This window comes from Sinohyriopsis cumingii, chromosome 12 (genome assembly GCF_028554795.1).
Source record: "Sinohyriopsis cumingii isolate HCF-2022 chromosome 12, ASM2855479v2, whole genome shotgun sequence".
NCBI lineage: Eukaryota > Metazoa > Mollusca > Bivalvia > Unionida > Unionidae > Sinohyriopsis > Sinohyriopsis cumingii.
Window position 1 is genome coordinate 52,070,424 of NC_142972.1, and position 14,934 is coordinate 52,085,357.

At 32.1% G+C, this 14,934-nt stretch overlaps 1 protein-coding gene across 1 annotated transcript in view; it reads right to left on the minus strand.

Moving 5' to 3' along the window:
- Nucleotides 1-14,934, minus strand: part of LOC149786439 (receptor-type tyrosine-protein phosphatase H-like) — a 121,056-nt gene that overhangs the window by 32,217 nt on the left and 73,905 nt on the right. Inside the window, exons 12-15 of the mRNA XM_089976885.1 lie at nucleotides 12,717-12,777; nucleotides 6,172-6,283; nucleotides 5,130-5,204; nucleotides 1,800-1,881 (exon numbers count right to left, since the gene is read on the minus strand). Coding sequence (XP_089833011.1) covers nucleotides 1,800-1,881; nucleotides 5,130-5,204; nucleotides 6,172-6,283; nucleotides 12,717-12,777 — 330 coding nt within the window. The remainder of the gene's footprint in view (nucleotides 1-1,799; nucleotides 1,882-5,129; nucleotides 5,205-6,171; nucleotides 6,284-12,716; nucleotides 12,778-14,934) is intronic.

Sequence of the window (14,934 nt, forward strand, 5' to 3'; positions counted from 1 at the left end):
ACACTGTACAGTGTTCACTCATTATAAAGTAAAAAAACACTGTACAGTGGTCCCTCATTATAAAGTCATAAAACACTGTACAGTGTTCCCTCATTGTACAGTGATAAAACACTAGACAGTGGTCCCTCATTGTAAAGTAACCTAACAAATACTGCTGCTCCCTTAGTAATGTAGATATGATCTTGAATTCCATTAAAAGTTTACAGTTTTCTTCAATTAGAAGTTACATAAACAATTCATTTCATTCACTTTTGCTTGTTTGCATAATGGAAAAACAATGATAATATGGTTTTCCATTGCTAATACCCCATTTTATGGGCGTAGTATTGTAGCATAGCCTTGTTGTAACATAACTCAGTATACACTGCCCCCTACTAAAAATCCAAATTCCTTGTATCGCCCCCAGTAAGAAAATTTTTGAACATGAAAATATGCATATTACTAGCCTTTAAGTTTCCAACCATTTAGGCTGGCCATCATGTGACTTACATATTATTAACTCTTATTAAGATTGCTCTTACTATAACCTTTTAGAATTAGTAGTGAATAATACATGATAATGAAAACTCCCTGCGTTATTGAAATATTTAAGTTAATTTTAGTTTGTACTTAATAACAAATTATATATATATATATATATATATATAGTAAAATGATGGTCATCTGGACTAATCTGGGACAAATATTTTGTCAATACAGCAAGATCAGGAACATACATTGTGTATATTGATGATCTATACAATATACTCAGGATCAGGGAATTCGAGATCAGGGACACACATTTTCTCTATATGCTCAGGATCAGGAATTTTGTCTATATACCGTTACTTAGGATCAGGGATCAGGGACACCTACTTTGTCTATTTACTCAGGATCAGTGAAACACATTTTGTCTATATATGCAGGATAAGGAACATCCATTTTGTATATATATAATCAGGATCAGTAGCATACATTTTTTCTATGTACTCAAGATTCAATTCATCATCAAAATTTAGAACTGTGAACAGAATTATGGATCTAACATTTGCTTGTTTTATATGTATCAGTAATCAAATAAATATTAATATTTTGGCTGTCTGAGATATTTAAAAGCAGCCACAGTAAAACATTACTAAGATACTTTTGTTAATTAAGATCATAAGTTTACAATTCAGACCTATGAGAGATCTACTCTTTATATCCATTAAAGATGGATGGACATTACACTGTGTGGGACATTTGTTTTTTTTTTTTCAAGATAATTAGTCATCCAGATGATCAAAAAGATACAATGGATGGACATATTATGTTTAATCTTGTGAACACAGTGTCAAAGAGAAAGATCTTGAATCAAGGTAAAATCAAATAATGTGGATTCTATTCACACATGCTTGTCATGCTGGTTGATTAACTTTTTGACCTTTATATTTTTAGTGGCAATTAATTACATAGGTTTGGACTATGGAATACTTTTGATTAGACCATTATGAATGTTTGATTAATCTGTTTTTTTATGCATGACATAACATTTTATCAAAAGTGATATCCACCTAGCAACAATCAGGTACAATGTAAGAAGCAAAAATTCTGAGGAGACACAACAGAATCCATATGAGTCAGTCATCTAAATAATCAGCATCAGTATTTCAAATAATTAATATGATTGGCTCATTAATATCACAGAATAAAAACATTTACTCTGATCTATAAATAAATAGGTCAGAATGGCCATCATAAATGGCAGTTTTATATTAGATTCTTTATCAATAAACACTGTAAAAAATTAGACAATACAGTAACATTTTTTTATGACTTACATCATACTCTTGAGAAAACTTCAGATTGCTGTCTTTGTGGTAGTCTGCGACATACTCTGCAAAGTTAGCTAGGTTGATAGGCCTGGGCAGAGAAAAATTTATTACAATGAACATACCTATTACAGGGATTTTTAATATGTGTTTATTGATTCATTTCAAAATAAAATAGCCAGTAGCTGAGGGTAGGGCATATCTACCACTGAGTCATCTGATCCACTTTATTTGACATTACACTATTTAAACCAAATGGGTCAAAATGATGCATAAAATATATGGCACATAATTTCTAATATCACTTTACTTGTGGCAATCAAAAGCTTAAAGTCTCATGGAAGACTGATTCATACTTACCATTATATTTTATTCTATTTAAAGTATGTAAATTGCAGCTCAGTTAAAGATATTAGTATTGTCTCAGATTGGTATGTCTCATATTACTTTCATGATAATGGCTCCAAGCTCACGACTCTTACAGATTCTGATATTGGTTAGTATTACACCCACCCACCAATACCACTACAATGATTACATTGATTGATTTCATACAAACTCCCAATCATAAACCTTTTTATTATTACTAAATAGACCGTGCTGTTTGGCTTGGTTTTGGTGCTTTATGGCACAACAAGACAAGTACTTTTTTTAATGCTGAGGCAATTGGAGTAAAGTTCCTTGCCCATGAACACACCATAATGACCCTGGCCAGTCTGATGGTACTGGATTCAAACCTGCACCCTTTTGGCAATGAGTCTGGCATGATAACCACTGAACCACTGCAGTTCCAAGAAAACTTATCTCTTTTGCAGCAGTTGCTGGTTGTATTGGTGATGGCATTGGTGGTAATTCTAAAGACACTTTTTGACCCAATAGAATAACTAGTAAATGGCCTGTGACAGGTTGCTAAGTTTTGCATTATCCAAAAACATGTGACACTTCTTGCGATGCTTTCTATGTATCAAATTTAACATCTCTTTGAAGTAACTGTATCAACAATTGGTATACACACAAAGGTTAATGCAGATCATGAGAGTGAAAAATATAGGTTACAGTAACATAATTTCAAGAATTAGTGTCTAAGGAACTGAATTAAACAAAAGGATAATGCAGATAACTGGAGTATAAAGAATAAGTCATTGTGACTTAGTCTGATTTAAAGATGTAGCACTTCATAATACATCTAGGCCACCAAGCTGCATGATTTTGCAAATGACAATGTGTAAGAAATAGAATTAAATACACCAATTAACACTGGAGACCTAATTCTAACATAAATACTCTGCATGGTGCATCTTTATGGCAAGATGCACAAGTATGAAATTAATGGTATCAAAGAAATTAATGGTATCAAAGAAATTGAGATAAATTGATCATAGAGAAGGTAAACTTAATGCAAAATCTTTCATTTGAAATTAATCAAATTCTATTTAGCAGATTTGAAAAGTCTTTTAAGAGGTTTTCTATTTTTAGCATTGGGGTTCATATTTGATGGTAGATTATCTGAACAATGAAGTCGAAAGATTAGAGATGAACTGAGCTTAAAGGTCTCACCAATATCAATATGCTTTATAAATATAGCTGAACTCCAGTCACAATCAAAGGATTTTTTATGTAGGTGAGTCTTACAATCAGGGACTAGAACTAATTAATTGCAAAGTGAATACCAAATGTGGTTCAAATTGAAAAATAACTATAGGAGTTACTGTGCAGAAATGAAACCAGGTAGGTCTAAGAATCAGGGGCTATAGCTGTGCAAAACAATGAATTGAATACAAATAATAGAATCCAGGCTAGGAAACGTCAGTATCTAGCTTCAGACCAGATCTGGCTAGAATCTAATAATAATTAAAGGAGTTGTCATGAAGAAATAAAGATGGGATGATTGGATGGATGGAACAAATGATGAATGTAGAAGGACAGTCAGACAAGCCTGATATAATGTTTCATTTATTCTATGAAAACTAAAGACCAAAAATAATAACAATATAAAGACAATCATATTAAAAAAGTAACAGAAACAAAAATGTACCAGCAAAATGTGATCAAGCAATTCAATCACAAAAATGATTATCGATCCTTTTGTAAAAATTCTTGAACAGAACAGTCAGTAATCCTCAACATCTGAAATCATGCCACCAAGCACTCCTCTTTCAATTTTGTTTAAAACTCTGTTCTATACTTTATATTTTGTATTTGCAACTTCTCCACATGTTCCTTGTTTCATGCTCTTTATTTTTCTTATCTTTTGATAACAAATCCCATAATGAATGGCATTTGACATGTCACTTAAGTGTTCAAAACATGAAAACAACCATATGGTGACCATACTGAAGGACATAATATAAGTTCCTTGAGATTTTGATTGACAAGAAAATAAATGAGAAATTGCCACACATAAATGGCAAAATCTTCTAATTTTATAAAACTTTTAATTGAATAAGATACTGGATGTTTATCAGATATATGTGTCTGTTTGACATTGGAACCAACATGCAGTAGGGATTACATTTAAAGTAGACCATCATGTTGAACTAAAATTGGATTTTAGTTTTGCGTCAAAAAGATTTTTATAATTATTATAAACACAATGAATAAACTGTGTGGAATAAAAAGAAATTGCTTTACCACACCATTTCTATGAACATTTGTTCCTATTATATTCTTCTTTAACACATGAAAATCACTTACCCAGTCAGACAAGCAGACATAAATTATTCTGTTGTTTGATAAATCCCACATTTCTTTTCTGTTAGCATACACACTGAATTTCTTCAAATAGCAAACACTGTTACTTCTAAAAATGTCCATTGTTGCATATGACTGATTCACTAAAATCTGATTCTGCTAACATTTAATGAAATATTGTAATTGACATTAACTGATTAATTATGCTAAACTTTCATTGTACTTCCTTTATAATGCTGTTTCTGGGAATAATTAAATCCTCCTTACAAGATATAGCATAATAATAATATACATAATCATTGTTTTACATGCAGATATTAAGTACTGTGCCAAATCATACAAATTAAAAGCAAATAAATTAAGTATAGGTAACAGTTACAAAGAAAAAACTCAGTTAATATTATATGTGAGACCATTTAATTATAGCTGGGCACGGGTGAAAGAAATCTTTAATCAACAATTCTAATCTTTCTCCACAAACTAAATCAATTCTTTAAATAAGTTAAGTATCAACAATAAACTAATCAACTGTTCTATCACACAAAACAGACAAAAAGGTGTACTTTTATTGCCTAGTCCTTAACTAAAGTCCCATATGAAATAATGGAAATTTTGGTGAATGATACATTACAATACACTATCACTTACCTCTCTTTTCTTACTTTAATCAGATTTTCCATGTTGGATCCAGTGGCATCATCTAATAACTTACTGGCCTTTTTCCTTAAAAATATAATTTATACCACTGCAAGTTTTATTTCAAAGAATGTTAGGTCTGTGTAACTTATTTTAATTTCCAATATTAAAGGCATTGTACAGCATGTGACAAATGTTTCAATTCCCTGTTTGAATGTCAAGATCCAGAACTAAAGCTTAAGATCATGGCTGGTCTGTGCAGGTGACCCACTGACACACTTAATATTACTACCTACTAATTCATATCCATAACCTATGGGTTTATTCAAGAAGAGGAATATGTTTTTCAGGATTGCAGGCTGTGTCCAGAATACCTAGTGTAAATTCATCTATATAGAAGGAACCTGGACTATATTTTACAGGTAAAATGGACAGCAATTTAGCATAATTAAGGATTTATCAGAAAGGCTGCACCGTAAAATAAGAGGCACAACTGGGCCTGATATTGGTCATATGACCATAAAATTAAACTGGGGAAATTTTAAAAAATATACACATATATGATAAATATCTGTCTTCCAAGCAAGTTTCCTAGAAACAAGTACAAAAAATCTATAGGTGAGTATCTAGTTGTCATACAATGTAACATTAATGGTATAAGACAAAGATTAATGCAGCAGAGTTTTAAGCCTGGAATGGAATAGGATCCTGATTAGAACGTTTGTTATCACTGAGATTAAGAACCTTTTTGAAAGTAAACAAATACAAGGTTTAGGTTCCATGAAGGTGGTAGATTCCAGAAAGGGTCTGAAGGGTTTTAAGTTCATATCCCCCACTTCTTTTTCATTTAGTATACCTTTTATTGAAAAACAAAATTTAGCCATTGTAAACCACATCAATTGCCTTTCAAATCAACCCTGTGATAACTGATAAGTCAGTAAATTCTTGGTTCTTTGGTGTCCATTGTAAAAAAAATTCCATGTATTCATTAATGTACAAGTCTAATGCCTAAATCTGGAAATCAATCAATATATTAAACTGATATGCAACTTACAGATTGTTACGTTTCCTTTGCCACAGGACAATGATGACAACTATGACAATTATTGCTGTCGCACCACCTGAAATGCCACCAGCCAATGCCCCAACAGAAGAATGTGCCGGAACTAGATAAAGCAGAGACATTATTGATTATATATATATAATAAACTTTTACTCAAAACCAGTTTATCTTGACTTATTTTGATTGTTAAATCAACACTGCTTAAAAGTTTGGATTGAGTTATGCAACAGAAGTTTTCTGTTGCATAACTGGATCCAAACATTTCAGCAATGTTGATTTATCAATCAAAATAGATCAAAGTAAAGTGGTTTTGAGTAAAAGTTTGTTAAAATTTTGTTTCTGTTTTTAAATAATTGTGGTCACATAATATGGAAGTTAAATAAGTTCACAATCAAATCAGCCTATTTCATACCTCTGATGTTTGTTTGGTTTTCATTTAAAAGCAAAGGATTTAAAATTCTAAAATTATGACACAACAGAAAAATCAAGCACTCTTATTGATCACATTTATACTAACCTACCAGACAATGTGGCTTGTGTTAATGTACCAAATGTTGGTCTTAGTGACCACTATCCTACTTTTTTGACAAGAAAGGTTAAATGCAAGAAAAATAAGAAAAATACACATAAAACGATCACTTACAGATCGTTCAAAACTTTTAATGAAGAACAATTTCTCAATGACCTATATAAAGTTCCATGGAGTATGATCCAAAATTTGGATGACATAGATGAAGCCATGAGGGTGTGGACTGACTTATTTATGGATGTAGTATCTAAGCATGCACCACTGAAAGTACATCGAGTAAAGACTGATATTCAACCTAATTGGCTTACTACTGAAATCCTAGATGCTATGAAAACACGAGACAAATTCAAGGCTATGGAAAACCATGCACAATATAAAGTATGGAGAAATAAAATAACAAGTATGATCAAAAAAGCTAAAAAAACTTATTATCAATCATTGCTTGAAAACAAAAAGAGCAACACAAACTCCATTTGGAAAGTCTTCAATGAACTCACTGGAGGAACGCACAAAAAACAGACAAATAAAATTCACTCAATTCTGGTAAATGACACCATAGTCACTGATGAAACTGATATTGCAAATGTTTTCAATGATTTTTTCATCAACATTACCACAAAGTTAAAAGAGCCAGTGATAGAAAACAACTTTAATGAACTGAAAAAGTTCTGCAGCAGTAAAATCTCAAAGGAGGTATGTTTCTCTATCCCACCAGTGTCAAAAAACTTTGTTAAAAAAAATTTATGTGAACTTGATACCAAGAAAGCTACAGGACTTGATCAGATTGGTCCATAACTCATTAAATCATCTGCCTTTGCTATTGTAGATAGCATAACATTCATAATTAATTTAAGTATTGCAACCTCATCTGTCCCCAAAATATGGAAAACTGCAAAAGTAACTCCTATTCACAAATCTGGTTCTAAGGATGATGCTGATAACTACCGACCAATTTCAATACTACCAAACTTGTCAAAATTGATTGAAAAACATGTCCATGACTCATTCATGTCATATTTAACCAAACACTTGCGGTTACACCCTAATCAATCAGGCTTTAGACAGAACCATTCCTGTGAGACTGCCTTGATGTCCCTAACTGATAAATGGCTTCAAGCACTTGACCAAGGTAGAATAATTGGAACTGTATTTGTAGATTTCAGGAAAGCTTTTGACATGGTGGATCATGAAATCCTTTTGAAGAAACTGAAAATCTACCAGTGTGATGAAAGAACAATTAGATGGTTTACTTCATACTTAAATGAGAGAACACAACATGTTTACATAAATAATGTTCTGTCTGAACCTGAAACAATTAGATATGGAGTACCACAAGGCTCAATTCTAGGTCCACTACTATTCATTTTATTTATTAATGACCTACCAATTTTACTAAGAGACTCAATATCATCTACAGATCTCTATGCAGATGACACAACATTGTCAGACATCCAAAACACAAAGCATGAGCTCGAAATTTCTTTACAGAATGCACTAAACAAACTGGAAAACTGGTGCACATGTAATGGCATGGTGGTAAATACTGGTAAAACTAAAATATTACTTATCTCAACACGGCAAAGAAGGACAAATCTTGATAGTGATGAGTCATGATAGGCTACTTGGTGTTCTGGTAGATAATAACCTATCATGGACTGAACATATCAAACAATTTTATCAGTAAAAAAGTCAATTCAAGTTTATGGCTTTTCAGTAGGATAAGACATTTTCTCCCTGAAAGGCACAGGAAACTATTTTATAACAGTTACATACAACCCTATTTGGACTACTGTAGTACAGTATGGGGTAATTCAAATGATAAAAACATAGCAAAGCTGGCACATCTTCAAAAAAGAGCATTTGGGCTAATATCAATCCAGAAAGAAAGCAAGGAAAGTTTAGCTGGTAGGTTAAAAATATTACCTATTAAAGACCGAATCTGTTTGAGAAAAGCCAAATTAATGTACAGGATATCTCAGAATAGTGCTCCTGAATATTTACAATCACTATTCCAGTATAGGCTACCTGGTAATACTCCCCACCTGCGATCCATGTCTACCAAACAGTATAAAATTCCCAAACCAAATAAGGAGTTATTTAAAAAAAGTTTCCAATACTCTGGAACTCTGCTCTGGAATAGTATTCCAGCTGAGATTAGAAATGCCCACTCTATTTCCTTCTTCCAAACCCAATATATCCAGTGGCTTCAGAGATGCAGCTTAAATAAATAAATTCCTTTGTATGAGGGCCTCAAGGTAGATTAGTTTTTAGCTAATTGTGTTACCCTCTTTAAATAAGGTCATTATTATTATTATTATTATTATTATGAAGAGTAAATGATGTAAAGTATTTTTTCAATAAAGTATGATTTATATCTGCTAAGCATTGCAACATCTATAAAAAGAATGAGGACTAATGGCCATTTTCTGGGTCACTTGGTCAACTTAGAGAATATTCTAGAAGTCACCCAATAGGTAGATGAATGGACAAGGGTAATTTCCATCCTAGGAACAGTAAGCTATGCAATAGCAACAGGTAATTTCCATCCCAGGAACAGTAAACTATGCAATAGAAACAGGTAATTTCCATCCCAGGAACAGTAAGCTTTACGATAGCAACAGGCAATTTCCATCCCAGAAACAGAAAGCTATATGCAATAGCAACAGGTAATTTCCATCCCAGGAACAGTAAGCTATGCGATAGCAACAGGTAATTTCCATCCCAGAAACAGAAAGCTATGCAATAGCAACAGGTAATTTCTATCCCCGGAACAGTAAGCTATGCAATAGCAACAGGTAATTTCCATCCCAGAATAAGAAAGCTATGCAATGCAGCAGGTAATTTCCATCCCAGAAACAGTAAGCTATGCAAATTAACAACAGGTAACATATTACTGATATTAACCTAGCTGCATTCATAACATTCTGACATAATTGCTATATGAAGTTTAAATATAAAGAGTAATAACTCCATGTATTATGAAAACAAATGTTTGAAGATTTATTTAAGTTTATTCCATATTGGATAACACAGCAGGATTTTGCCAATAGGAAAAAATGGTTCCTATGCTAGGACACTTTGTGGATTTCAATAAGTCATGTGAACCCTTTCCCATTTTTGGTAATAGTTGCTATACCTGACAGCATGTGGACATAATTTCTGTTTCAAAAGTTCTTTGTACCAGAATGATTTCTGTCTCATCTGGTCAAAATTTAAACAGCAGTTTGTGATATGTAGTCAAACTTAATTTAAAGAAAAAAGGTTTTAGTACTTGAAGGTGGATTGGAAGAACTGTGTATGTGTTAAAAGTATTCCTGACAGAATGTTTTTTATCAAGTTTGGTCACATTCTATTCGGCAGTTTCGGAGAACTAGTTTGAAGGTTTTTCTTGTTTGGTTAACAGTGACCACATTTAATGGTTAGTGGGTGGAACAGCATCATTCTATAAATCATGCATTTTTTGAAAATTATATATTTAGTATTTCTGATGAAGCTATTTAATGGTTTTTTTTATTTTTAGTAATTGTGGTCATATTTAGTGGCAGTTTAACATCATTTTGTACAAAAACAAAAAGGTGGGTTTTGAAATGAATAGAAGAAAAAAAATCAAGTTTTGACATGTTTGATAGATTAAGAAATATGAATGATCCACAAGAGATTAAGGACCATACCATTTACTCCTTTGGCCTTGTGCCAGGTGAGCTAAATATTGATTTGTTGGGCACAGTGATTTGTTGATACATGCATCTTCATGTGATGACCATTATAATATTTACCAAGTTTCATGATAATCAAATAAAAACAGACATTATTTAAACTAATATGATTGGATAATATACTTGCATACAAGAGTAAAGATTAAAAGGACAATATGTCACTCTTTAAAAAATTACAGGTGCAAAGTGATCTTCTTATATGTACATCTTCAGGTGATGTATATAATAATGTAAAGTGTCATGGTAGCCAGCCAAAATCTATGGGACTATCTGTGATAATGAGATTGTGTGATAGATGTATGGATGGAACAACAAGAGAGTTATTGCATAGTTTAGTCATATTAAATTGCAAAGCTATCCTGCCAATTACAAGAAATACAACCACCCAGCCAATTTCAAGATACAAAGCTTACAACTCAGATAAAACTTAATTCAAACAACATACTTATATCCGTATTAAGGTGAATTACATGCCAAAATATATCATAATGTACTACATATAATGTGGAGGCTTTAAGCTTTATAAATTAGATGTAAAATTGAAAGAAATGATTCCCTACAGTCCAAAAGGTGTCACCATTAATTCAATGTAAGACCATTTCTTGTTTTTTTAACTACTGCATGTTGAAACCTGAGCTCAAATATTCTTACTTGATAAGATTTTTTAATTATAGATTGTAGCATTCATATTGGACATCAGATCAGCACCATTTTCATTTACGACAAACTAGACATCATTACAAGACTTTTGGTGAAAACTTGATACCAATGTGCCAATATGACCATCCATTAAGAAAAATTAGTGACAAGGTTTTCATTATATTGGATGCCTATGGGGCACCTTTCACATTTAGGACTAAGAAGATATCATATATATTTAGTAGGAGTAATGACAAGAAAATGTTCATGATGGATGCCATGTCAGCCATATTTAGTGTCACATCATCTCAATGTTCATTTAGACCCAACTAGATACCATAGGTTTTATTTGTTCTATTGAAATCCCATGTTGATGCAACTTTCTATTGACATTAAGCAGCAATAATATGATTTTCAAGTTGGCTGCTCTAGTGGTAATAATGAATGTCAGATTCACTGGTATAATTTTCATTTAGTACCAATTATAAAATGTCTTCTGGGGGATACCTAATGTTGTAATGAGTTTTATCTAGTGGTGGCCACATTGTTAGCCAAATTGACACCACATTCATTATGCACTAACAAGATATGACAAGGAGACCACCCATTCTGGTGGAGTTACAATAAAAAGGTTATTGGGAAAGCTGCTGTGGTGGCCATATGGATGCTTAGCCATCAAATATGGCCACCATGGCTGATATCATGAAAATAATTTCATTTAGGACTAACAAAACAACATGAGAAGTCTTCTCATGAGAAGAAACAAAAGTCAATATAACTTTCCAGGATGGCTGCATGGTGGAAATACTGGATGTGGAAACCAAATGCTGTTAATGATAACAGATTTTCAAGTTGGCCACTTTGGTGTCATGTTGGATTTCTGAACATCATCAATTTCATTTAAAACCAACTAGACCTCAGGATGAATGCATGTGTGTGTGTGTGTGTACAGTTTTATACAATCATCCAACTAGTTTAGGTACAGTAACTTGTGCTGACAGATGGATTGGTACAATTAAGATGGTGTGCAACAACACACCCATGAGCTGTTCTGAGCTTATAACCAGCAAAAGTTCGAAACACCCATACAATGACAATACTCCTGCTATTTCAAATATGAATCAGATCCTGTCTTTGTTTCAATTCAATTTTTGTCACAATTTCCAAACAATATTCATGAATATATAATTTAGAACATCATTATAAAAACTAATAAGTTTATTAGCACTGTTTAAGAAGATACTGGTTATGTTGAATATTGAAATAAAATAAGTTTTACATTTGTCTGGATTGAAATTTCGTGGATAGATAAATCCTGATTACTTATTATATGCATTGGCAAATTTGAGGCAATGTTAGGCTGAGGTTATGATATAGATTAGAGCTGGTGATGCTAATGTTAAATCTGAATTAAAAAAAGTTACCAGTTCAGTTGCATATTTCATGAAAAGGTTGAAGCATAGTACATGTAATTGACTTGTGATGTATGTTCATAATCAACATAGATACTTTGATCATTAGCTGTCAATAGAAGAGTTATGATACAAGATATATTGTGTGTTAACCTAGAAAACTTCTATTTCATAAGTAATACTTTGTCATATTCATTTAGAGTAAGATGAGAGCTTAAAGAAAAGACAGTGATACTGCACCAGGTGATGCCGAAAAATTCATGCTGCTCACATATCCATCAAAACCATTAAAGGCAGAAACCTGGAAAAAAATCCCCCAGAAAGATTAAGTTTCTTCCTGCAAATATCAATGCATTTTTAAGATTTTATGTATATATCAATATGTTTTGTAACTTCTAGTTTGTAACATGATTTTATCTACTTTTTATAATTTTTATTTATGGCAGCTGTAAATTGTACAGAATATCTTTAGTTAAATTTTGAATATGTGACCTGACCATCTTAAGAGTTTAGTATTAGGAGAATCTATAAATAGATGCATATGTATCTGCTGACAATTATTAATAATAATCTTAATAATAAGACTTAAATGGCACCTTTGGCTTAATTTCTCAGCAGCTGATAGGATTAAGACATTTCTTGAATAATTCTCTAATTTTCCATTGGTTGGGCTATATCACATGAATTTTGTATTCTGTCATGTGGATTCTATTGCAAAATGCAGTTGGAATAGACAGTGTATATAAGGGAAGACTGAGTAATCAGTTTCTTTCCAATTTTGGAGTCATTCACATTTATTGTGTTCCTGTCATAAATTTACAGAGATGTTTTGCATTGCACTTAGATATTATTCAAGAGGAAAAACATTAACTTGGATTATTCAGTGGAAATAGAAAGTGCTCATTATTTGGACCATGATATTATTCTGGAACTGTAATAAAATAATCAAAGGATATCTAGACAATGCCATCTTGACAATATCATGGTTCTTGAAAGCCAGTATATTTCCAGTTTTTAGCATTTGATTCATGTAGGACTTTCACAGACCTTTATTATGATCGTCAGCTTTTATTCACTTCTTAATACTGTAAGTTCATCTTAGATTTTTAATTTATAACTTTGATACTTAAATTGTTTGTTAGCTAAGTTTAACAGAACTTGTTAGTTTTGCTTTTTTCTGTTTGTTTATGATCATAGATTCAAGACATTAAATTTATTAGGAAAGCTGTATCATGCTGGTGCTAAAGTTTGGCAGATCTTACAAGGCATATAGCATTATAAGTCTACAATCTACCTATTATCAAATAAGGCACATAGCATTAAGTCTACAATCTAAATAATATCACACTAGGCATGTAGCATTAAGTCTACAATCTACCTATTATCAAATTAGGCCTATATAATTAAGTCTACAATCTAACTATTATCAAATTAGGCATATAGCATTAAGTCTACAGTCCACCTACTGTCAAATTAGGTCTGTATCATTAAGTCTACAATCTACCTATTATCAAATTAGGCCTATAGCATTAAGTCTACAATTTACCTATTATCACATTAGGCATGCAGCATCAAGTCTACAATCTACCTATTATCAAATTAGGCATGTAGCATTAAGTCTACAATCTACCTATTATCAAATTAAGCTTGCAGCATCAAGTCTACAATCTACCTATTATCAAATTAGGCATGTGGCATTAAGTCTACAATCTACCTATTATCAAATTAAGCTTGCAGCATCAAGTCTACAATCTACCTATTATCAAATTAGGCATGTGGCATTAAGTTTACAGTCTACCTATTATCACATTACTGTGCTGATTATGATTTTATTATAAAGCTAACAATATGTTGCAACCACTTCTTACTGCAAAATAATCCATATGAAATATGCATATAATTTTGCTTATAATTACTAACTTAATTAAGTATATTCCTGGTTGAATTATTATTCAGTTGCTTATTTCAGTCAAATTTATTCAAGTTCATGGTCAGCTTAATTTGTTAAAGTATGAGCAGTGTATGCTTTCTTCAAAGTCTAGTCACATTTTATTCATCAGTCTTTGAAATGAAGTACTGTGAAGGTTTTTTTATTTTCATTAATTGTGGCCATATTTAACAACAAATCTATATCATTTTTATGAAACTGAGAAGTTTTCATGCCATGATACTTTGTGCCAAGTTTTATCAATTTTTTCGTGATTTTGGAGTAGAACCCATTTTATGCTTTTCTTTTATTGGTAAAAGTGGCCATACTTGATGGTGGATCAGCGTTGTTGTGCACAATCTGAAAAGTCTTCACGTCAGGATACTTTCTATCCAGCTTGGTCCAGTTCTATTCAAAAAGTTTAAAGGGGACTTAATTTTAAGGTTTGTCTTTTTTTAATAATGGTGGTATTGTTTGATGGCAGATCAGAATTAAAGTCCTGTATGCTATGATGCTGAGATGGTGCCAAAT